The sequence below is a fragment of the Capricornis sumatraensis genome, chromosome 9 (assembly GCF_032405125.1).
Source record: "Capricornis sumatraensis isolate serow.1 chromosome 9, serow.2, whole genome shotgun sequence".
NCBI lineage: Eukaryota > Metazoa > Chordata > Mammalia > Artiodactyla > Bovidae > Capricornis > Capricornis sumatraensis.
The window spans coordinates 49966034-49990955 of record NC_091077.1 but is presented as its reverse complement, the minus strand read 5'-3'; the positions used below and the strand labels follow the sequence as shown (position 1 = coordinate 49990955).

The following is a 24922-nucleotide window of genomic DNA, read 5'->3' as shown; positions in this document are numbered from 1 at the left end:
ATTTTTCTATTCAGTACCTTTCATATGAAAGTAGTCATATGATAGTATGACTTTCTGTGTCTGTCTTCTTTCACTTAGTGTAATGCATTCAAAGTTCATCCATGTTCTAGTATGAGTATTTCATTCCTTTTTTTATTTATTGTGTATTTTATTGATTTACTTCTTTATTCCAGTTTTATTGAGATAAAGCATAATGACTTAAAGTATTTCATTCCTTTTAGTGGATGAATAGTATTCTTCTGAATGGCTAGACTGCATTTTGTTTGTTAATTCCTTAGATTTGATGGACATTTGGGTTGTTTTGCCACATTTTGGCTATTATAAATAATGCTGCAATGAACATTCACGTACAACTTTTTGTGTGAATATGTCTTTTTAGTTCTTTTGTGTATAAACCTAAGTGCAGAGTTGCTTGGTTCATATGGTAACTCTTTGTCTAACATTTTGAGGAACTGCCAAACTATTTTCCACAGTTTGCCATGATTTTTGTTTACCACAATGGAAAAGCTCAGTAGAGATGGCTTTTGTCAGTTGATCAAGACCAGTATCACCAGTATAAGACATGTTGACATCATGAGCCCTTTGATATGATGCATTGGGAAGAGCATGACATAATTTCTATGGTGCTTCTGTCAAGGTGGCATGATTTGAGTTTAATCATGATGGAAACCAAACAATCCTGAATAAATGATTAGTATTTCTTGAGGGTGTCAGGGTCATGAAAGGCAAGGGAAGACTGAGGAACTGTTGCAAAGTGCAGGAAATTAGGGAGAAATAACAACCATGGGCCATATGGGATCATAGCACAAAAGAGGACCTTAGTGGAAACACTGTTAAGGTTTGAAAAGGATCTTTAGTTTGATTACTAGTATTAGTTTCCCAGTAGTTGTCTATGGCTATGTAAGATATCAACATTGGGAAAAGTCGTATGAGTGATGTATGGAAACTCTCTGTATTATTCTTATCAGTTCTGTGTAAGTTTTTCCAGTGGTCATGTATAGATGTGAGAGTTGGACTGTGAAGAAAGCTGAGCACCGAAGAATTGATGCTTTTGAACTGTGGTGTTGGAGAAGACTCTTGAGAGTCCCTTGGACTGCAAGGAGATCTAACCAATCCATCCTAAAGATCAGTCCTGGGTGTTCATTGGAAGGACTGATGCTAAAGCTGAAACTCCAATACTTTGGCCACCTCATGCGAAGACTTGACTCATTGGAAAAGACCCTGATGCTGGGAGGGATTGGGAGCAGGAGGAGAAGGGGACGACAGAGGATGAGATGGCTGGATGGCATCACTGACTCGATGGACGTGATTCTGAGTGAACTCCGGGAGTTGGTGATGGACAGGGAGGCCTGGCGTGCTGCGATTCATGGGGTCGCAGAGAGTCGGACATGACTGAGCAACTGAACTGAACTGAAGTTTAAAAGTAATTCAAAGTAAAAGGTTTTAAAAAGATAACCAGTCATTGATTCTTGCTCACATGTCTGCAGATGGGGTAGACTTGGCTGACCATGGTTGGGCTCAGCTCCAGTCTGCAATTTGGGTCCAGGTCTGCTCCATGGGTCTCTCATCCGTCTTGGATCAGAATGCTTGTAGAGCATGTTCTTCTCACAGTGATACACAATTCCGAGACAAGCCAAACACACAAACAAACACATTTCAAACCTCTGAGGCACATTTGCTAACATCCTGCTGACTAAAGCATGTCACAGGCCAAGTCCAAAGTCAAAGGGTGAGAAACTACACCAACTAGTAGGAGGGACTGTGAGGTCACACAGCACAGAGGGTGGATGGAACAGAACCGGTGACAGTTATACAATCTACCACTCATATTTTTTCCCCTCAGGGAAACAGACACTGCAGGCTTTGCAGGCCTTTTTGCCTTTCTGGGTTTTTGTCTTATTTTCTGATTATCCACTTGTCCTCTACCTCCCAGTCTGCTCCATTCTTCTCCAGTATTCTGCTCCCTTCACAGAGGCTCTAGAAGGAAGCAGGTCAGATCACACTTTCTCTCTAACTTGGCCTTTTTCCCAGTGGGGTGGAAACATTTGAAATACTGGGTTTTCTGTTGCTTCTGCCACTGCTGCCGCGGCTGGCTTCATGTATTTTAAATGAGCGTAACCCATATTTTAAGTTAATGTTATTGTGGTTGCTTTTGCCCCCTGTGGTGGCTTATGTGAAGGGAGTAATTTTGGAATTTTCTCTAAATAAAATAAATTGATTCACATGAGATCCTAATCTCTTCCTTGGCCAGTTTAGCACAGTCTAACTTGTTATTTTCTTGAACTTTTAAAGTCATGTACTTTTTCTCTTTTTTATTTCTAATTTTGATAAAAAGTCTGAAAATTCAAGGTATTATTATTATTACTATTATTATTACTGGTATTAGTATAAATTACTACTAAAAATAACTATCAACATGACTACTGATTATTATGAATCTACTTGCCCTAGTGAAAATCTTTGTTGTCATTTCCTCATACTACTAGATAACGCTAGGATTTTCTCTCTTCCATTTTTAATTTTTCACTTAACAAATAATTATTGAGGGTTTACCATATGCTTGGATATGTGATAGACCCTGAGCATAAAATGGTGAGCATTTTTATTAGCCAGATAAATAAAAAACTTGAGATATAACTATTGATTGTGATAAGTGTGATTGAGTAAAAGGGTCATGGTAAAGAGTTCCTGGTGGTCCAGTAGTTAGGACTCAGTGATTTCACTGCTGTAGCCCTGAGTTTAATTCCTGGTGGGAGAACTAAGCTCCTTCAAGCTGCATAAGAACTAGATCTGTCAAGTGTGGTCAAAAAAAAAAAGAAAAAGAAAAACGGTCATGGTGCTGTGAAAGCCTTTGAGGGGCAGCCAGATCTGGTCTGGGTAAATAGAGGATGCCTCTCAGCTTCTCAGCTGGGATTGGAAGAATGAAGAGATGTAGGCTGGGGTTGGAAGGAGTGTTCTGGGTAAAGGGAACAGCAGGTGAAATGCCCTTTGATAGGAGGAAGCATGGTTCCTTCTGTGGAATGGAAAAAGGCCATTGTGGCCTAGAACATGGGAAATGAGGAGTGGACAGGTTTGAAGAGGCAGGCAGTGGCTAGATACTGAATAGGGGCTCGTTGACCAGTGTGAGGATTTTAATCCTTAAGAACAGTGGGAAGCCACTAAAAGGTTTGAGGTGGGGGAATGACATCATCAGATTTGTATTTTGAAAAAAAAAATCATTCATTGTAAAGATTAGTTTGATTAGGAGGTAATTGTAGTTAGTAGAGGGCAGTTGGAAAGCTTTGGCAGTATCTGGAAGAGAGATGGTGATGGTTCTAAGGGCAATGATGGGGAGGACAGAGAGAAGGATGTAAACTCGAGAAAGACATGGCAGGAAAAACATCAGATTTGGGAGGTTGATTGGATATGGGAGATGTAAAGTAGAGAGAGTATCAAGGATGATCTGCTTAGCTTCATACATTTGGAGGTGGGATTTTTTTGTTAATTTGTTGTGGAGATGGGATTTTTTTGTTAATTTGTTTGTCGTTCATGGCTTTGGGACCTCAATCAAAGACCAAGGGTTGAACCTGGAACCACAGCAGTGAAAGCACCAAATCCTAACTGCTAGACCACCAGGGAACTCCTTTAGAGATGGGGTTAATGCTAAAGAAGTTACCTCTTAGCCCATGATCATAGGAATAGAATAGAAGTTACCAGTTTTTTGTTGTTTTTGCCAGGATTTGGCCTCCTCTCTTCCAAGGGCCAATTTCCTCAGCCATTACTTTTATTCTCCTACCCCAAACTGGGCTTCAAGTAGTGCTTCAAGATAACAGTCTCCACAGTCCTTCCAGTTCTTCTGGCCTCTTCTGTTCCTTGTCTCTTGAATGCATCCTGTCAGTTTCTGAGTCTGAGTCTTTGCATGAAGGACTCCATCTGTTTGGGATTCACTTTTTCCCCAGTCTGGGTCTCACTTCTTGCCTCATTTAATACCTGACTTAACCTTTTCATGGAGCCTCTGCAGAGAAAGGTTTTCCCGTTCTACTTGAATATACCTTTTTAAAAAAAATCTTGAAGCCTTATGGATGGATTTGAGGTTACAAGTGGATCATCACACACATATACTTATGTACTCAACTTGGCTTTTAATTTTTAGTCAAAGGTAAAGAAACTCCCTGCTGAAGTGTGATGGCAGGAACAGAAAACAGTTGTCTTGGCCTGGTGATTCCTTGACTCCTTGGTTCTCTGATGGCGGCACGGTGGTTGGTGTAGCTTGTAGTTCACTATCATCTTCCCAGAATTGAGAAAACTTGAATTCTTGTTACATCATTGCTCTTTTATGCTCAGGATTTACCCGATCATTCCAAGAGAACTTGTGCTGTATGCTTCCCTTGAAAGAATTTGTCATGCTGCAGTGTCCCTCCAAGTACCATATACCTCATAAGCTTTCTCTGTCTTCTTGGCTTTTAGGTCAGGCTGTTGCTGCAGGATCCCATGTGCGGCTGAATCTCCAGACTGGGGCAAGGGAAGTGAAACTCCAAGATGAGGACAAGTTTCAAACTAATTTGAAAGGGTTAAAAAAAGGCAAAAGGTACAGTGTCAAGCCTAGGGACTGGGAGACCGACAGCACTGACCCTATAATGCTGAGAGTAATGACAATGTATTGTTTCTTTTTTAAAATTAATTTTTAAATTGGGGTATAATTGCTTTACAGTGTTGTTAGTTTTTGCTGTACATCGGCTTGAATCAGCTATATGTGTATATATATCCCCTCCTTCTTGAGCCTCCCACTCACCCTCCACCCCCGTCCCACGCCTCTAGGTTGCCACGGAGCACCTGGCTGAGCTCCCTGTGCTGCACAGCAGCTTCCTGCTAGTTATCTGTTTATACAGGGTGATGTATGTATGTCAGGGCTACTCTCTCAATGGGCCCCACCCTCTCCTTCCCGCCCTGTGGCCATTCTTTACATCTGTGTCTCTAGCCCTGCCATGCAGACAGGTTCATCAGTTCCATTTAATGTATTATTTCTTGCCCAAATACATGTGGATTTAAAAATTTTTGAAATTTAATAGCTTAGAATTTATGATAAATATTTCAGGGTTTTATGGATGTTTACTTCTATGGTCTTTGGAAAGAAACAGTTTGCAAAGCAAACTGATTCTTTTAAAAAAAGGCTGTAGGGGAATGCTTAACCTGCTTTAAAAATGAAGTCTTTTTTCCCAGTACTTTAAGAGCACCCATTTGATTCCCAACAATTAATGCGCTGATTACAGATGAGTCATCTATTCATTAAAACAGGCCTGTTAGGCCTTCTGCTTTGCAGTAATACTTCCTTGGTGGACAATAAAATTGCATTTTAAAGTCTTTAATTCAGAGTAACTTTTCGTCTTGTTAGTCCATATTAAAACAGGCTTTCTTATAGTATAAAAGTTCTCCAGTGGTAATAATTGGCTATTTTTTAATAATCAGTTTAGTTGATTTACTTTTGGGCAATTCATAGTCTCTATTTTTCTTCTTCTTTTTTTTTTTTTTTCTTTTTGACTTAAAAGTTTTCTTTGCTTGCTATTTCCTGTGTAAGGGAAAAGGAGGCTGAGGCATGGGGTTACAGGGGCTGTTGGAATTGTGCAGTTTGAAAGGTCAGTATAAATACCAACCATAAAGTTTCTAACATAAGGACCAGTAAATTATGGCCTGCGGCAAAATATTGGGACTACTGCCTGTTTTTGTATGACCCACAAGTTATGTGGTTGTTAATGGTTTTTTATGGTTGGAAAAAAAAGAATATTTCATGACAATAAAATTATGTGAAATTTGGATTTCAGCATCCATAATTAAAGTTTTATTGGAATATAACCACGTTCATTCATTTATGTATTGTCCATGGCTGATTTCCTTGCCATTTCCTTCTCCAGGGGATCTTCCCAACCCAGGGATCGAACCTGGGTCTCCCACGTTGTAGACAGACACTTTACCGTCTGAGCCACCAAGGAAGTTGGCAGAGTTGAGTAGTTGGGAAAATCATCCCATAAGGCCCACAATCTTATCTGGTTATTACAGGTAGTTTCCTGTCCTTGATCTAATATGGCTCTGTCTCGTTTTATTGCACCTCACTTTGTTGCACTTCTCAGATACTGCATTTTTCACATATTGAAGATTTGTGGTAACCTTATGTTGAGCAAGTCTATTGCTACCATTTTCCAACAGCACTTGCTCACTTCATGTGTCTTTGTGTCACATTTTGGTAATTTTTACAATATATTTCAAACTTTTTCATTAATATATTTGTTATGGTGATCTATGATTAATTCTTTGATTAGATCTTTGATATAACTATTGTAATTGGTTTTTTGGTTTGTATTGTTTTTGTCATGTATTTTTTAGTTAAGGTATATACTTGTTTTTTTAGACATAATGCTATTGTACACTTAATAGACTACAGTATAGTATAAATATAGCTTCTGTGCACCAAAAAATTGATGTGACTTACTTTATAGCAATATTTACTTTCTTGTGATGGTCTGTAACCAGTCCCTTAATATTGCTGAGATATGCCTGTTTATGTAAGTATTGGGAATCAATCATGGATTCAGCAACGTTAGTATTACTCAGTCCTTGGATTTTTATTATTTTAGCAATATTTTGAAGTTAGAGATGAGGCAGAAGGGGACCTGGCAAAAGGTCATCCTTCCTGTCCATCTGGCACTCAAAAGATCACAAAATAGCTTATTCAGATTTGGGCATTTTTCACTATCAGAAAATTCAACTTTGTATTATGATCTGTAAAATAAGGAGCTGTTTGCCCTCCTTATAGTCACTTCAAACTGGGACGGATCTTTATTTTTCCCTGCCTCTCCAGATAGGCATGTACCTAGAGTAACACAGGTTATATGATGATTACTTTCTCAGAACCATCAAAGAAAGAATCAAATCTCATTGTTGTGCTGCTGCTAAGTCACTTCACTTGTGTTCGACTCTTTGTGACCCCATAGACGGCAGCCCACCAGGCTCCCCCAGGCAAGAACACTGGAGTGGGTTGCCATTTCCTTCTCCGAGGGAATCTTCCCGACCCAGGGATCGAACCTGGGTCTCCTGCATTGCAGGCACACGCTTTACCCTCTGAGCCACCAGATCATCAGTAGGAGCAGTTATTGCTTCTCCTGTTTCTCCTGTCTTTTTAGACTAGAAAGAGAGCCATCCATGTGGTCTATAGTAGAGAGACTATGAGAGAGGAATATGCATTCCTACTCTCGCCCCTTTAATTTTCTCCTTTGAAATGTTTCTGAGGGCTCTGCCTTGGAATGTCCTCCAGGGTAAGCTGGACATGTCTTCTTCCTTCTCAGTGTTTATCAGTTGAGTCGCTCAGTCGTGTCCAACTCCTTGCGACCCCATGAACTGCAGCACGCCAGGCCTCCCTGTCCATCACCAACTCCTGGAGTTCACTCAGAATCACGTCCATCGAGTCGGTGATGCCATCCAGCCATCTCATCCTCTGTCGTCCCCTTCTCCTTCTGCCCCCAGTCCCTCCCAGCATCAGAGTCTTTTCCAGTGAGTCCACTCTTCGCGTGAGGTGGCCAAAGTACTGGAGCTTCAGCTTTAGCACCATTCCTTCCAAAGAAATCCCAGGGTTGATCTCCTTCAGAATGGACTGATTGGATCTCCTTGCAGTCCAAGGGACTCTCAAGAGTCTTATCCAACACCACAGTTCAAAAGCATCAATTCTTCGGCTCTCAGCCTTCTTCCTAATCCAACTCTCACATCCATACATGACCACTGAAAAAATCATAGCCTTGACTAGGCAGACCTTTGTTGGCAAAGAAATGTCTCTGCTTTTGAATATGCTATCTAGGTTGGTCATAACTTTTCTTCCAAGGAGTAAGCGTCTTTTAATTTCATGGCTGCAGTCACCATCTGCAGTGATTTTGGAGCCCCCCAAAATAAGTCTGACACTATTTCCACTGTTTCCCCATCTATTTCCCATGAAGTGATGGGACCAGATACCATGATCTTCGTTTTCTGAATGTTGAGCTTTAAGCCAACGTTTTCACTCTCCTCTTTTACTTTCGTCAAGAGGCTTTTGAGTTCCTCTTCACTTTCTGCCATAAGGGTGGTGTCATCTGCATATCTGAGGTTATTGATATTTCTCCCGGAAATCTTGATTCCAGCTTGTGCTTCTGTCAGCCCAGCGTTTCTCATGATGTACTCTGCATATAAGTTAAATAAGCAGGGTGACAATATACAGCCTTGACGTACTCCTTTTCCTATTTGGAACCAATCTGTTGTTCCATGACCAGTTCTAACTGTTGCTTCCTGACCTGCATACAGGTTTCTCAAAAGGCAGGTCACGTGGTCTGGTATTCCCATTTCTTTTAGAATTTTCCACAGTTTATTGTGATCCACACAGTCAAAGGCTTTGGCGTAGTCAATAAAACAGAAATAGACGTTTTTCTGAAACTCTCTTGCTTTTTCCATGAGGCAGTGGATGTCGGCAATTTGATCTCTGGTTCCTCTGCCTTTTCTAAAACCAGCTTGAACATCTGGAAGTTCATGGTTCACATATTGCTGAAGCCTGGCTTGGAGAATTTTGAGCATTACTTTACTAGCATGTGAGATGAGTGCAATTGTGCGGTAGTTTGAGCATTCTTTTGCATTGCATTTCTTTGGGATTGGAAAGAAAACTGACCTTTTCTAGTCCTGTGGCCCCTGGTGAGTTTTCCAAATTTGCTGGCATATTGAGTGCAGCACTTTCACAGCATCATCTTTCAGGATTTGAAATAGCTCAGCTGGAATTCCATCACCTCCACTAGCTTTGTTTGTAGTGATGGTTTCTAAGGCCCACTTGACTTCACACTCCAGGATGTCTGTCTCTAGGTGAGTGATCACACTGTCATGATTATCTGGGTTGTGAAGATCTTTTTTGTATAGTTTTTCTGTGTATTCTTGCCGCCTCTTCTTAATATCTTCTTCTGTTAGGTCCATACAATTTCTGTCCTTTATCAAGCCCATCTTTGCATGAAATGTTCTCTTGGTATCTCTGATTTTCTGGAAGAGATCTCTAGCCTTTCCCATTCTGTTGTTTTCCTCTATTTCTTTGCATTGATCGCTGAGGAAGACTTTCTTATCTCTTCTTGCTATTCTTTGGAACTCTGCATTCAGATACTTATATCTTTCCCTTTCTCCTTTGCTTTTTGCTTCTCTTCTTTTTGCAGCTATTTGTAAGGCCTCCCCAAACAGCCATTTTGCTTTTTTGCATTTCTTTTCCATGGGGATGGTCTTGATCCCTGTCTCCTGTACAATGTCACGAACCTCATTCCATAGTTCATCAGGCACTCTATCAGATCTAGTTCCTTACATCTATTTCTCACTTCCACTGAATAATCATAAGGGATTTGATTTAGGTCATACCTGAATGGTCTAGTGGTTTTTCCTACTTTCTTCAATTTCATTCTGAATTTGGCAATAAGGAGTTCATGATCTGAACCACTGTCAGCTCCTGGTCTTGTTTTTGCTGACTGTATGGAGCTTCTCCATCTTTGGCTGCAGAGATATAATCAATCTGTTTTTTCGATGACCATCTGGTGATGTCCATGTGTAGAGTCTTCTCTTGTGTTGTTGGAAGAAGGTGTTTGCTCTGACCAGTGCATTCTCTTGGCAAAACTCTATTAGCCTTTGCCCTGCTTCATTCCGTATTCCATGGCCAAATTTGCCTGTTACTCCGGGTGTTTCTTGACTTCCTACCTTTGCATTCCAGTCCCCTATAATGAAAAGGACATCTTTTTTGGGTGTTAGTTCTGAAAGGTCTTGTAGGTCTTCATAGAACCATTCAACTTCAGCTTCTTCAGCATTACTGGTTGGGGCATAGACTTGGATTACTGTGATTTTGAATGGTTTGCCTTGGAAACGAACAGAGATCATTCTGTCGTTTTTGAGATTGCATCCAAGTACTGCATTTCAGACTCTCTTGTTGACCATGATGGCTACACCATTTCTTCTAAGGGATTCCTGCCCACAGTAGTAGATATAATGGTCATCTGAGTTAAATTCACCCATTCCAGTCCATTTTGCTGATTCCTAGAATGTCAGTGTTCACTCTTGCCATGTCCTGTTTGACCACTTCCAGTTTGCCTTGATTCATGGACCAGGTTCCTATGCAATACTGCTCCTTACAGCATCGGACCTTGTTTCTATCACCAGTCACATCCACAACTGGGTATTGTTTTTGCTTTGGCTCCATCCCTTCATTCTTTCTGGAGTTATTTCTCCACTGATCTCCAGTAGCATATTGGGCACCTACCAACCTGGTAAGTTCCTCTTTCAGTATCCTGTCATTTTGCCTTTTCATACTGTTCATGGGGTAATCAAGGCAAGAATACTGAAGTGATTTGCCATTCCTTTCTCCAGTGGACCACATTCTGTCAGACCTCTCCACCATGACCTGCCCATCTTGGGTGGCCCCATGGGCATGACTTAGTTTCGTTGAGTTAGACAAGGCTGTGGTCCTAGTGTGATTATATTGACTAGTTTTCTGTGAGTATGGTTTCAGTGTGTCTGCCCTCTGATGCCCCCTTGCAACAGTTACTGTCTTACTTGTGTTTCTCTTACCTTGGACATGGGGTATCTCTTCACGGCTGCTCCAGCAAAGCACAACCGCTGCTCCTTACCTTGGACAAGGGGTATCTCCTCACTGCCACCCCTCCTGACTTTGAACGTGGAGTAGCTCCTCTAGGTCCTCCTGTGCCCGCGCAGCCACCACTCCTTGGATGTGGGGTTGCTCCTCTTGGCCGCCCCCCTGGCCTCAGGCGCGGGGTAGCTCCTCCCGGCCACTGCCCCTGGCCTTGGACGCAGGGTAGCTCCTCCCGGCCGCCACCCCTGGCCTCGGACGCGGGGTAGTTCCTCCCGGCCACTGCCCCTGACCTCAGACGCAGGGTAGCTCCTCTCGGCAGTTCCTGCGCCCTCGCAGCCGCCTGCACTCAGTGTTTATAGCTAGCAACAAATCTGTCTGAACAGAAGCCCAAGGGCATTGACAGGGTGGTTGAGGGTGTTCAGTGCTATGAGCTCAGTGAGTCTTTGGTGGTGACTTTCTCCTCTTGCAGTGAACCTCCTTCTGTGCTCCTTTAATTCCACTTCACAGTGTCTTCCTGCCTCTTCAGTTCTGGAATGGGAACAGAGACCAAAGGACAGGGCTGATTTTCAAAATTGTTATGATATTTTGTTTACTGACTTAACTGTTTTGAGAAACAAGACCCACAGCTTTCCATAAGTCTGTCAAAGAAGTTGGTGATCCTGTGAAGTTAAGAACCACTGTCTAGAGAGATAGGATAGTCCATTCAGCCTAATCCACAGCAGCTTCTCCACTAGTCCTGCTGGGCATGTGACTGGCCACACTGCTACCTAGAGCTACAGTTCCTGTGAGCTCTAAAGCCCAGAAGAGGTCTCCTTACTCTGACTTGTCCCAGAGGGTTCTCTGGGCACTTCCTGAGTTCAGTGTACAAGCTGGCTCTCAACTGGTTTTCCTCTTGCTATTTGTGTGTTAGACATTGCCATCTTCACAGGCTTTAGTCTATATCCCTGTCAACTTCTCCGTAGTACATCTTTTGCCTTGGAACAATCAGCTTTTTGAATCATCCTCTTACATTATAGAGGACCAAACTGCATCCAAATTGTTCCATATTGGGTTGTGTATTTGTCTGTGTGTGTTTAATTGCTAAGTCCTGTCTGACTCTTTGTGAGCCCATGGACTCAAGCCCTCCAGGCTCCTTTGTCCATGGATTTTTCCAGGCAAGAATGCTGGAGTGGGTTGCAATTTCCTCCTCCAGATTTTCTTGACCCAGGGATTGAACCTGCGTCTCCTGTGTCTCTGTATTGACAGGTGGATTCTTAACCACTGAGCCATGTAGGAAGCCCTGTTGAGAGCACTTACCACAGTTATAATATGGTGTAGTAGTTACAGGAGTGGGCCATGGATAGGACCATTTACTTATTCCACCATTCATTTCACAGAAGACCTATTGAGTGCCTGTGTGCCAGGCATTGGGGATACAGTAGTAAATAAAACAGACAAGATGCTAGCTTTATTGAGGCTGGCAAGCAGGAAAAGAGAAATAAGTATGCAAGTAAGGTAATTATAGATTATAATAAATACTGGGGAAGAAATGAGATGATAAATCCCTAATGGAGGCTATTGGATTGGCCGAAAAGTTCATTCAGGTTTTTCTGTACCATCTTGTGAATAACTGAACAACCTTTTTGGGCAATCCAATAGAAAGGACAGTTTGAGAAGGCCTTGTCAAAGCCTGAGACCTGAAGGGTGAGGGTCACTTAGTCATGCAAGGGGTTAATTTTATAGGGGTAGAGTTAGAGCAATTCAGGCAGAAGAAACAAGAGTTCCTGGCTTTGTTAAGGAAAGGGCTTTCTCAAGTTCAAGAAAAAGGAAAATGATCAGGGTGATTAATGGGTAGGAGAAGGAAGAAGACTAATATAAGATGAGTTGGAAAGGTATGAGGGGCCCGATCATGTGGAATTTGAGGAGCATGTTGAATGTTCTTCATTTAAGTAGAATTGTAATGGTGAGCCCTTGGAGGATTTTGGGTAGGAGAATTATTTAATGTAATTTAGCAAGATCATTATAGTTGTTATGTATACTGAGGATAGATTGAAGGGGGACAAAAGATGTACAGAGACAATTAGAATGTCATTTCAGTGGGTGAGGCAAAACATAGTGGTGGTTTAGTCTGTGGTGTGTAACAAAGAGTGGATGAATTGGAGATTTAATTTGGAGGCAGCAGCAATAGCTTTACAGTTTAGGGGTTGGAAAAAGGGGAGTAGAGGTTCAGGTAAAGCCTCATTTGGGATTTGCATAACCAGGTACTGGAAGGTACTATTTATTGAAATAGAAAAGATTGAGAGGGGGACAGATTTATGGAGAGAACTGTTAAGACCTATGGTTTAGGTGTAATAAGTCTCAGGTGGCCGTTAAAGATCCAAGATGTTTCAGTAATTGTATAGGAGTCTGGCTGGTACTCGGGGAAGGGGTTTGGGTCAAAGATGTAATTTTAGGCATCACTGCCTGATAGATATTTTCAACTATCTAGGGGAGGGTGTTAGTCGCTCAGTTGTGTCCGACTGTTTGTGACCCATGGACTGTAGCCCACCAGGCTCTTCTGTCCATGGAATTCTCCAGGCAAGAATACTAGAGGGGCTTCCCTGGTGGCTCAGACAGTAAAGAATCTGCCTGCAATGCAGGAGACCCAGGTTTGATCCCTGGATTGGGAAGATTCCTTGGAGAAGGGAATGGCAACCCACTCCAGTATTATTGCCTGGAGAATTCCTTGGATAGAGGAGTGTGGTGGGCTACAGTCCATGGTGTCACAAAGAGTTGGACATGACTGAGACACACACACACGGAGAGTGTTGAGATAGAGAAAAGATTGTTCAAGATTGAACTCTGAGGTGTTCTAGCATATACGATTTAGGTAAGATATAAGGAACCAGCAAGAACAATTAGAGAAGGAGCATGGAAGAGGAAAAATCCCAGAGAATGTGGCAACAAAAAGCCAGGAAAGGAGACTGTTTCAAGGAGGGAGGGGTGAACTGTGTAAATGCTGCTGAGTGGTTGAGGAACAGGCACTAGTGAAGAATCCATTGGATTTGACCTTTGATTATTGGTAATTTTGAAGAGCAGTTTTAGTGGAGTTTTGGGAACAAGATCCAGGTTGATGCATATGGCAATCTAAATAGCATTCAAGGAGGTGTGGCTAGTGAATGAAAACAATGTGTTTCATAAAGTTTTACTTAATCTGAACAGAAGCAGAGAAATGGCATGATAATTAGAGATTGTGGAGTCAGAGGGGTGTTGGTATGCTGATGAGAATAATCCAACCAAAGGAAAAACTGATGATGCAGGCAGGTGGGAGTGTGGTATAATTTTGGGAGTTAAAGGTTTTGAAAAGGCAAGTGGGATCTCTACTCTAAGTGCAACAGAGGCAGGGACACTGTCTTCCTTTTTAATAGTAAGGAAAGCAGAAAATGTAGATTTGGGTGCAGGTTGTATATAGACAGGGGTCGCAAAGAGTCGGACATGACTGAGCAGCTGAACTGAACTGGTATATAGAGTGGATGATGGGAAGGTGAATGAGTTATTGATGATAACATCTGTTTTTCTCAGTGAAGAATAAAATGAGAATACCAGCTGAGGATAGTTGTACATGTGCCTGTGTGCATGCAGGCACACATGTACATTTGTGTGCGTGTAGCTAGGGCTAAGAGCAGGTGATGATGGATGGCCTGGGAGAGTGGGACTTGATACAGTAAATAGAGATGTGGACATGATGGGGTTAATCCTAAGTCTTGGAGAAAGGAGGAGATAATCTGCTCCTTATAGCCTTGTACATATACCATGAGGAAACTATAATCAAAAAAGACACACGTACCCCAGTGTTTATTGCAGCACTATTTACAATAGCTCAGACACAGAAGCAACCTAGATGTCTGTAGACGAATAGAGAAAGAAGTTGTGGTACTTACATACAATAGAATATTACTCAGCCATAAAAGGAACACATACAGTTCTAATGAGATCGAGGAACCTAGAACCTATTATACAGAGTAAAGTAAGTCAGAGAAAAACATTGTATGTTAATGCATTTATGTGGAATCTAGAAAAATGGTACTGATGAACCTATTTGCAGGGCAGCAGTGGAGGTGCAGACATTAGAGAACAGGCCTGTTGACAGTGGGGGATGCAGAGGTTGGGATGAATTGAGAGAGAGGCGTTGAAATATATACATAAGCATATGTAAAATAGATAGCCAGTGAGAATTTGCTGTATGACGCTGCTAACTCATTTCAGTCATGTCCGACTCTGTGCGACCCCATAGATGATGGCAGCCCACCAGGCTCCCCTATCCCTGGGATTCTCCAGGCAAGAACACTGGAGTGGGTTGCCATTTCCTTCTCCAGTGCATAAAAGTGAAAAGTGAAAGTGAAGTCGCTCAGTCGTGTCTGACCCTCAGGGACCCCATGGACCGCAGCCTACCAGGCTCCTCTGTCCACAGGATTTGCCAGGCAAAAGTACTGGAGTGAGTTGCCATTACCTTTTCTGATGACACAGGGAGCTCAAACCTCGTGCTCTGTGACAACCTAGAGAGGTGGGATGGGATGGGATGTGGGAGGGAGGTTCAGAGGGAGGGGACATAGTGTACCTATGGCTGGAAAAAACCAACACAATATTACAAAGCAATTATTCTCCAATTAAAAATAAATAACTTTAAAAAGTTATAGCCCTAAATACTTCACTCCCTCTTCAGAGTAAGGATCAAGGCAGTGGTATCCTCTTGCAGCTGGCAGTGGGTGATTTGCTGATAGGAGAGGTGTTACCTGTCCTATTTGGTAGGACTGTGGTAATGATTTGAATGAAATATTAGTTTTAAAGGATTGACACAGTGCCTGACACATGGTTAAGTGCTCTGTAAATGGGAATTATTAACTATTATTAGTTAGTTTAGGAGGATTGGGGTTTAAAGAAGTCAAGTGTTTTTCTGAGGGCTCTAAGGGGTCTCTGGGATGAATCAAAGACTGAGAACCTCTCATGAGAGCTGAGGCTGGCTAGGATCTTGGGCCATGAGACTGAGGTACTCATCTCACCTGGAACAGAGAGAGTGGTCCACTAGCCCCTTCTTTCCCGATCTCTGCTGTATCTCCAGGGCTACCTGGACCACCCTCTCCGCACACTGCCAGCCGGACAGTCTTGCCATGCACAGTCCACATTCTACACTTCCCTTTGTCTGTATGTATCATTGTTCCTTACCTCTGTTCACTGAACTGAAATGAGTGCTGGTGGCAAAACCTGCCTTCCACCCCGCTGCCGCACAAATGCCTTCTCTCCAGTCAAGATGAATTGTGGCTTGGATCAGCTCCAGGACTGTTTCTGAAGATACCGCTCTAGTCTCTGCCAGCTTCCTGACATTATGTCCACCTTGGTTCCTTTCTTCCCTCTCCTTGGAGGCTGGCTGCAGAGGGTGGCTGGCCTTGGTTTTAGTTCTTCATACCTCAAACCCATTCCTTTGTCAGATTGACTCATACTACCTGCACATAGTCTGTGCTCGGGTTTGTCTTAAAGGTATGAATTTATTCAGCCTGTTTTTGTAAAGATAGATTGGCTTGTCAAATCAGGTTAGACACACACTTGGGCGGGAGAAGATTATATATAGGGTACATGTTATGTCCTCTGTCTGTGCCCCATCGTCCCCCAGGAGGTCTTACTCTGGCACCTGCTGAGAGAGCAGCATTGCACAGACATTCCAGACTTGCTTCTGCCTGAGTAACTGGCTGAGAGCTGTCTGTCCACAGTGGGCTTCTGTCTGCCCCATGCCATTTTCTCCTCTTTTATGAAGTGACCCCATCTTTAGCTCTTTCCTCCTCTAGCTTCAAGGTGAGATCATCAAGGTTAGACTTCTGGCTGACCCACGGCAAATGTGGATAGTGTCCTATGAGTTAGCCTGGCTTAGCTGGCCTTGGAGTGCCAGCCATCCAGAGGGTGTTCTTTCTTGGGAAAGATGGTACCCGCCTCATGACTCTCAACTTCTCTTTGGACAGGCTGAACATCAACACCAATACCTATACATCTCAGGACCTCAAGAACGCACTGGCAAAATTCAAGGAGGGGGCAGAGATGGAAAATTCAAAGGAAGACCAGGTTAGTAATATTGCTTATAGTGAGTTCATACCATCCTGCAAAATGACATGAAAGGGAATCACTGTTTCCTAAAGCTTTAGCAATAAACATGGGTAATAATAACAATAATATTGCAAAATAATTTAAGGAAAAGTTAATGCCAAATAAGTAACCCTTTGTGAACTATTAATAAATTTCTGGGAGCATTTCTGTCATTGTTTCATTAGGATTCAGCTTCCCATTACATATTTGGGAAAACTGAAGCACAGAGCATAGATAGCCATACTCTGCGTTACCACAAACATCAATTAGGGGAACAGAGATTAGAACTCACATCTCCTCACTTACACTTAGGTTAGACACAAGTGTAAAGAATGGGACCTAGACCAGGAAGGAAGAAGCCCAAGTCCTTGTCCTTTGAACATGTAGCAAACCTTTTCCAGACCTCAGATCCCTTAAATGTACAATATGGGGCTGGGACAAGATGGCTGAGGTTTCCTCCAACTCTTAAATTTATGTACAAGCTATTAGGGAATGAGAAGGAGAAAGAGGCAGAGTCGCAGCCCCTTGGCTATGTCCCTAATGTCTGGGATGGTTCATGGATCTTGACCTATCAGAACAAAGTCTTATTCTTAGATGGATCATGAGGTCATGTAATAGCCAGAGAATGTTACAAATCAGTCCTTAACATTTCTGCTTGAGTCCTGTCCTTGAAAGAACTTCCTCCAGTGGCCGCCTTGCAGACCTTTTTATGTTCTCCCTCCTCCTCCTCCTCTTCACAATTCTCTCTCCTTTTCTTATCTCTGCCCTCATCCCAGAATTCTGGCAGTATCTTAGAGAGGCAACACCAGATTCTTGACAGTCTGTGTGTTAGTGAAGGAAGCTTTAGATCCTTCAGAACTAAGTATTTCTGAGACAGACGGACCTGTGTGTGTGTGTGTGTGTGTGTGTGTGTGTGTGTGAGAGAGAGAGAGAGAGAGAGAGAGAGAGAGAGAAAGAGGACCTCAGGAGGAAGTGTTAATATACAAGCCAAGCCTCCATGTCTTTACTCATCTTACCAAAGTTGTATCTCAATATGAAGAGTGCACATGATAAGAGAAGGTGAGTAGCAGGATGGCAGCAGTAGTGGTGAAGGAAGGTGATGCATAAAATTAATCCCACTGCAGGTGTGTATTAACTGCAGGCATGGAGAGGTGTGAGGGAAAGCAAATCCCCTACCTGGTGAAGTTGAGGCCAGCGAAGGAGAGCAGTGCATTCCTAGGCGCTTGGAGCAGAGATTGGTATTCCTGTGACCAGGGCTTGGGCTCATTCCCACTTATTCTCTCACTGGGAGCTCCACGTGGCACAGATGGGAACATAAAAATCAACCCTTGTCCCATGTTTTTCTTTGTGGATGGAAGACCTACTGCACCCCTGTCTCTTCTCTTTGCTCTCTTTAGTGGTATTCTTATCTCATGATTCAATTAGTATAGAAAAGTGTGAATATTATAAAAATATTTTTTAAGTGTAAAAGCAAGAGATTATTTAAGTTTTCAGTTGCTGTTTTTTGCAATTAAAAATAATTCTCTCTCTCTGCAAGAGGAGACCCCAATAATGGCAGCAAAATGTGACACCCCTGTTCCATCTGATTGGTGTCGGCTGCCACTTCTGACCTATGCCTGCCACGCTCTTTCTTTACTTCTGTGGTGCTTAGGTTGTTAGGTTCTTCACCGAGGTACTGAGTCCTGGGGTCTTTTATTCACTTTGATTTGTATCTTTCCTGGACTGACTCAGCCACCTTCAAATGTACTGGGACTGGCAAATAAATCAACTTGAAGTAGGTTGGCGAGTTTCTTACATGTCTCCAGCTCCTGGCTGCAGATACCATCATACTTTTTATCAGTCTTTAAACAAAATATTTACCTGGTTACTTGCAAGTGCAGGATGTGCTTTTACTATTTATAGGGACAATTCTGTGAGATATTGTCATATCTTACCAATTGAATGAATTTTTTTGGGGGGGTGGGGAGGGCGTCAATTCCATTATATCCATTGGTAACTTATTAGATTTAAGTGAATCAGTCCTTCCCAGAGTCCCTTGCTTTATGGAAAAGCTCTGTGTTACCCAACAGATTTGGGTCATTGTTTTTGAATCTGATCTCTTTATCCCCTTATTACCATACAGATTGCTTGATGCTTTATGTTTTATCATGTCAACTGTTGCTCAGCTGTATCCTGTAAATTGTTCCATTTAAAAATATGGCCATCTTAAACTTTTGAGTCTGGGCAAGATTAAATAGACTCATTTCTTCCTATTCTTCCTGCTGCTGTTGTTTGTTGTTCAGTCTGTAAGTCATGTCTGACCCCATGGACTGCATGGTGCCAGACTTCCCTGTCCTTCACTGTCTCCTGAAGTTTGCTCAGACTCATGCCCATTGAGTTGGTGATGCCATTGAGCCATCTCATCCTTTGTTGCCCCCTTCTCCTCCTGGCCTCAATCTTTCCCAGCATCAGGGTCTTTTCCAATGATTCAGTTCTTCACATCAGGTGGCCAGACTAGTGTAGCTTCATCTTTAGCATCAGTCCTTCCAATGAATATTCATTCAGGATTGATTTCCTTTAGGATTGACTGGTTTGGTCTCCTGGCTGTCCAAGGGACTCTAAAGAGTCTCCCTCCAACATCACAGTTCAAAAGCATCAGTTCTTCGGCATTCAGCCTTAGTGCTCCAACTCTCACATCCATGGAGAAGGCGATGGCACCCCACTCCAGTACTCTTGCCTGGAAAATCCCATGGATGGAGGAGCCTGGTAGGCTCCAGTCCATGGGGTTGCTAAGAGTCAGACACGACTGAGCAACTTCACTTTCTCTTTTCACCTTCATGCATTGGAGAAGGAAATGGCAACCCACTCCAGTGTTCTTGCCTGGAGAATCCCAGGGACGGGCAGCCTGGTGGGCTGCTGTCTATGGGGTCGCACAGAGTCGGACACGACTGAAGCAACTTAGCAGCAGCAGTAGCAGCTCACATCCATACCTGACTGTTGGAAAAACCATAGCTTTGACTAGACGGACCTTTGTCGGCAAAGTGATATTTCTACTTTTTAACACGATGTCTAGGTTGGTCATAGCCTTTCTTCCAAGGAGCAGATTCTTTTAATTTCATGACTGCAGTCACCATCTGCAGTGATTTTGGAGCCCAAGAAAATAAAGTCTGTGACTGTTTCCATTGTTTCTCCATCTGTTTTCCATGAAGTGATGGGACCGGATGCTGTAAACTTCTTTTTTTGAATGCCGAGTTTTAAGCCAGCTTTTTCACTTTCCTCTCTTACCTTCATCCAGAGGCTCTTTAGTTCCTCTTTGCTTTCTGCCATTAAGGTGGTGTCGTCTGCATATCTGAGATTATTGATATTTCTCCTAGCAATCTTCATTCTAGCTTGAGCTTCATCCAGCCTGGCATTTTGCATGATATACTTTGTATGTAAGTTAAATAAGCAAGGGAACAATATACAGCCTTGACGTACTCCTTTCCCAGTTTTCAATGAGTTCCTTGTTCCATGACCATTTCTAACTATTGCTTCTTGACTGGCATACAGGTTTCTCAAGAGGCAGGTAAGGTGGTCTGGTATTCCCATCTCTTGAAGAATTTTCCACAATTTGTTGTGATCCACACAGCCAAAGGTTTCAAAATACTAAAAGCAAATATAAAAATATGATAAAGGTGAGAAGAAGAAGGTGGATTAGATAGGGACCTTGGAATTTGAGGGATGACATGGGAGTGAGTTTCTTGCCTGTCTTTTTGCTCTCTAAATATCCCAAAGTGGATCCTGGAGAAGCCCATATCATGGAAATGCCAACAGGTACAGATAGAAAAAAGGCCCTAAGAAAGTCCTGCCCTCTATAAGAAAGAACCAGGAATAGGGCAGCCTAATAAAAATCTTTTTCACAATACCTATTCTCTTTTAGCCAAAGACCATGGAAATCTCTCCACCTTCCTTAGTGCCAGTGGAAGTTAAATGTAGAATTTGGATTTCCATTTCCAGTTTGTGTGGTAGAGCAAAGCTATACTCTTGCCTCCACCAGAGTGGTATCAGCAGAAGCTGAGTGGAGAGCCTGAACTTGTTCCCCCTCTGGTGGCAGTAGATGGTGTGAGGCAGTGCTCTCCTATCTCAGCCAATGTGGTGTTGAGCAGAGAGCTTGGATTTCTATATTCTCCTCAGTGAAAGAAGACTATTTTCTTCTCCCACTACTGTGGTACCAGCAGAGTCCATGTGTGGAGCCTGATTTTCACCCCTCACAGGGGTGTAGCAGTCTGCTTTTTTCTGTTGGGGTGGTGTCAGCAGAGGCCAAAAAGGGAACCTGAATGTCTGTCCCCTGCTGGATGCATCAAGGTAGTTTTCCACTTGCTTTAGCTGCAGCGATGACAGGGTGTGGTCAATGGAGAGTCTATATTTCTAACCTCCATCTGGAGGGAACAAGGCAGTGTAAATCAGCATTCTGCTTTCCACTCTAGGGTAGTGTTAATGGGGATAAATGAGGAACCTGAACTCCTACCCCTAGATCAGCAGTGATAAGGCAGTGCTTTAGTTACCCCACCAGGGTGATGTCAGTAGAGGCCAAGGAATGACTTCCACCCCCAGTGTTGAGTGTGCAGCAGGGGCAAATGATGTTCTTCCTTCTCCTTACTGGAGAGTAGTAGTAGGATTTTGGAGGGAAGGAAGATGGAGACAGGAATTTTGCAAATGAAGTTCTAGGAATGCTCCTTAGTGATCCACAAGAGGAACAGACCAGACATAACAGCAGATTTAAGAATGGAAATACAGTGTGGAATATTGCCCAGGATTTTAGATTAGCTCCGGGGGGCACACACAGCAAGGAGACCAAAATAACGCTGCAAATTCTCTGAAAACTAAATTGGCTTGGGTTCACAACCTCACAGGAAGACGAGAACCAAGATAGTAAACTTAAACAGTGTGACTGCCTACTGAAAAGGAAGATTCAGTAGAATTCAGAATCTTATAATACTCAAAATGCCCAGGTTACCTAAATTGTATTTCATGATACCAAGAACCAGGAAAATAAAAACTTGACTTAGGAAAGACAGTTAACTGATGCCAGCAGTGATATGACCCATAAGTTGGTATTATCTAATAAGAATTTTAAGGCAGTTATAAAAATGCTTCAAGCAATTATGTATACTCTTGAAACAAATGATAACCTCAGCAAAGAAATAGAAGATATAAAGAACAGAATGGCCTTTTAGAGCTGAAAAATGCAACTGAAAGGTAGGAAAAAAAAAATCACTGCATAGGCTTAATAGTAATTTAAAGACAGATAAAAGTTAATCTAAATAACAGAAAATAGATTGAAAAAAATAAATAGTGACTTAAGGACCTGTAGGACTGACTGTAACAGAAAATCCAGGATTTGTGTAACAGAGTCTCAGAAGGAGAGGAGAAATAATATGGGTCTGAGAAAATAGTCAAAGAAATAGAGATGGAAAACTCTCCCAATTGGGGAAAGTCATAAACCTACAGGTTCATGAAGCTGAGTGAATTCTAAATTGATAAATTCAAAGAAATCAACACTTGATGCATCACAGTCAACCTGAAAACTAAAGACAGAAAAACAGTTTGAAAGCAGCAAGATAGAAACCACATACTAGCAACAGGGAATAATGTTTGAATGATAATATCTTTTTCATCTGAGATCACAGAGGTCAAAAATATGTGGCATATTTTTCAAATGTTGAAAAAGTGAACTGTTCACTCAGAATTCGATAGCCAGTGAAAATACCCTTCAGGAGTGGAAGGGAGGAAATCACGACACTCTCACACAGAAGAAAGTTAAAAGAATTTATCACCAGCAGACCTACCTAAAAGAATGACTGAAGAATATTCTTCAAATAGAAGGGAAATAATAACAGAAGGAAACATGGACCATAGGGAAGAAAGAGCTGTGAGTGCATAAAAGTAAAGGAAAATATAATAGACTACCCTTTTCTCAAATTTTTAAAATTATGTTTGATAGTTGCACCAAAAATTATGACATCATCTATAATCCCATACATGTTTAATATATAGTTCAACTGCCAAAGTTACCACTTTCTTTTTCCTTTGCTGTGCTTTCAACTTTGTTGTCAGTTCTACCTTTTCATTATCCATTTTTATGAAATGTTTCATGGTTTTATCCTGAGGAAGCCATACTGCCACACACTTGACATCTGTATATGAATTGAATAATGGGTGAACAGTGGCCATTCACTGACAGATTTTGAAATTAATTATGTGATCAGCAACTGTTTGTGATTGGTATTTATATAATTTACATAGTGATTTATGAACTGAAGAGCTAGCAGCAAATTTGGTACTTAATGCAGTTAAATATATGATGGCAACTGAAATTTGAGTCATGTTGGGAGACTAGTATTATGTAAACTGTGGTATTTGAAAGTGGTGCCTATGAGATCTGTACAAAGCAAGGACTGTCTGATAAAAGACTTGGATCTATCTAGAACATGTAAAGAACACTCAAGACTCAACAGTAAAAACCAACAGTCAGTTTGAAAATGGGAAGAGGACCTGAACAAACATTTCACGAAGAGAATATATGGATAGCAAATAATCACATGAAAAAAATCTAATATCATCAGCTGTTATAGATATGCAAATTAAATCCACCACAAGGTATCACTATACATCTATTAGAATGCCTAAAATAAAAATGATAATACTAAATACTATTGAAGATGTGGAGAAACTGGGTCTTTCATTGGTGGGAATATAAAATGGTGCAGCTACTCTGGAAAATACCCAGTAGTTACACTCTTGGGCATTTATCCTAGAGAAAGAAGAACTTATATTTATTTTTAAGAAAATCTTTATACAAATGTTCATGCAGTTTTATTCATAATACTCCAAACCTAGAAACAGACATTCTTCAACATGTAAATGGTTAAACTGTACATCTGTACAATGGAATACTACTCAACATTAAAAATAAATAAACCATTGATATTTATAGTAAATTGGATAATGAGTTAATGCATCTCAAGTGCATTAAGTTCAGTAAAAAGGCAGTCTCTAAAAGTTATAGACTTTATTTGTATAGCAGTCTCCAAATGCTAGAATTAAAGAGTTGGAGAAGAAATTAGAGTTGCCCAGGCACAGGGATAGAGGGTTGAGAGGATACAGTGCAGATGTAGAGGAGCACTGTGGAGCCATTTGATGGTTTTGGAACAGTTCTGTAACGTGATTGTTCTGGTGGCTACATGAATCTTCATGTTAGATAACACTGTCTAGAATGGCACACACACGTGCATGCTAATGTGTACATGTAAAAGCTGGTGGAATCAAAATGAGACTTGTGGTCTACTTAATAGTATTGCACCTATGTCACTTTCTTGGTTTTGACATTGTATTGTTATGTAACATGTTACCATTGGAGGAAGCTGAATGAAGGGCATATAGTACTCTCTACTATTTTTGTAATTTCCTTTGAGTAATAATAATTGAGTAGTAATAATTGCAAAATTAAAATTTTTGTTTAAGGCCTTTCTGGGGGCCAGGCATGAGGCAAAGATAACTAGTTTCTTATCCTGCTCACTTGTCTGTCAACCCTCAGCTTTCCTTGACCTCTTTACATGGCCTTTGGTGGCCACCAGAGTCCTCTAGCAGGGTGGAAGGAGAGCATTTCACTAAAGGAGAAGAATATAGCATCCCATAGATGTGATTGCCCTGCTAGGAACGGTCTTTTTTAAGAGAGACTGATTCATTTCTTTGCTTGGTGTTCCTATGGAGTGCTTGTCACTGGGGAGAAAACCCATAGGTAATAGATGAGCAATTTGGAGCTGACAGCTGCTCATCATCCTGCTTTTTATAAATATTCGTGCCTTTTAATTATTCTCAGAAGATGGAGACATGAGCCACTGTGACCTTTCAGACTCTCTTTATAAGTACTATCCTCTGAAATTGGGAAGAAAACAGAAAGTGTCACATGTATAAAATATCTAATTAAAGTCTTTTATTCACCTCCAACATAACTTCATTTAAAAAATCTTTATATGTGTGTGGGGTGGAGAGGGACTGAGCAAAAATTGTTTGAGACTTGAGTACAGTACATACAGTAATTTAGCCACTTCAAACAGTTGAACAAATTGTACACCTGTAGTTAGATTGACAGTAATGACAGAGATTTAATTTTCAACAGCAAATTGCTCCCACTCTGACAGCTCTTTACTGACAGTTTCCTGTATCTGGGTTTCCCTAAAATGTTGCTGGATGGGTAGGGTAAAGCAAAGATAT

At 41.7% G+C, this 24922-nt stretch overlaps 1 protein-coding gene across 5 annotated transcripts in view; it reads left to right on the top strand.

Annotated features, from left to right (window-relative positions):
• The window catches only part of SIL1 (SIL1 nucleotide exchange factor), a 248182-nt gene that overhangs the window by 125018 nt on the left and 98242 nt on the right, over positions 1-24922 (top strand). For all 5 annotated transcript variants that reach the window (XM_068980447.1, XM_068980444.1, XM_068980449.1 and 2 more), the window contains exons 4-5: positions 4447-4567; positions 16567-16666. In XM_068980447.1, coding sequence (XP_068836548.1) covers positions 4447-4567; positions 16567-16666 — 221 coding nt within the window. The remainder of the gene's footprint in view (positions 1-4446; positions 4568-16566; positions 16667-24922) is intronic.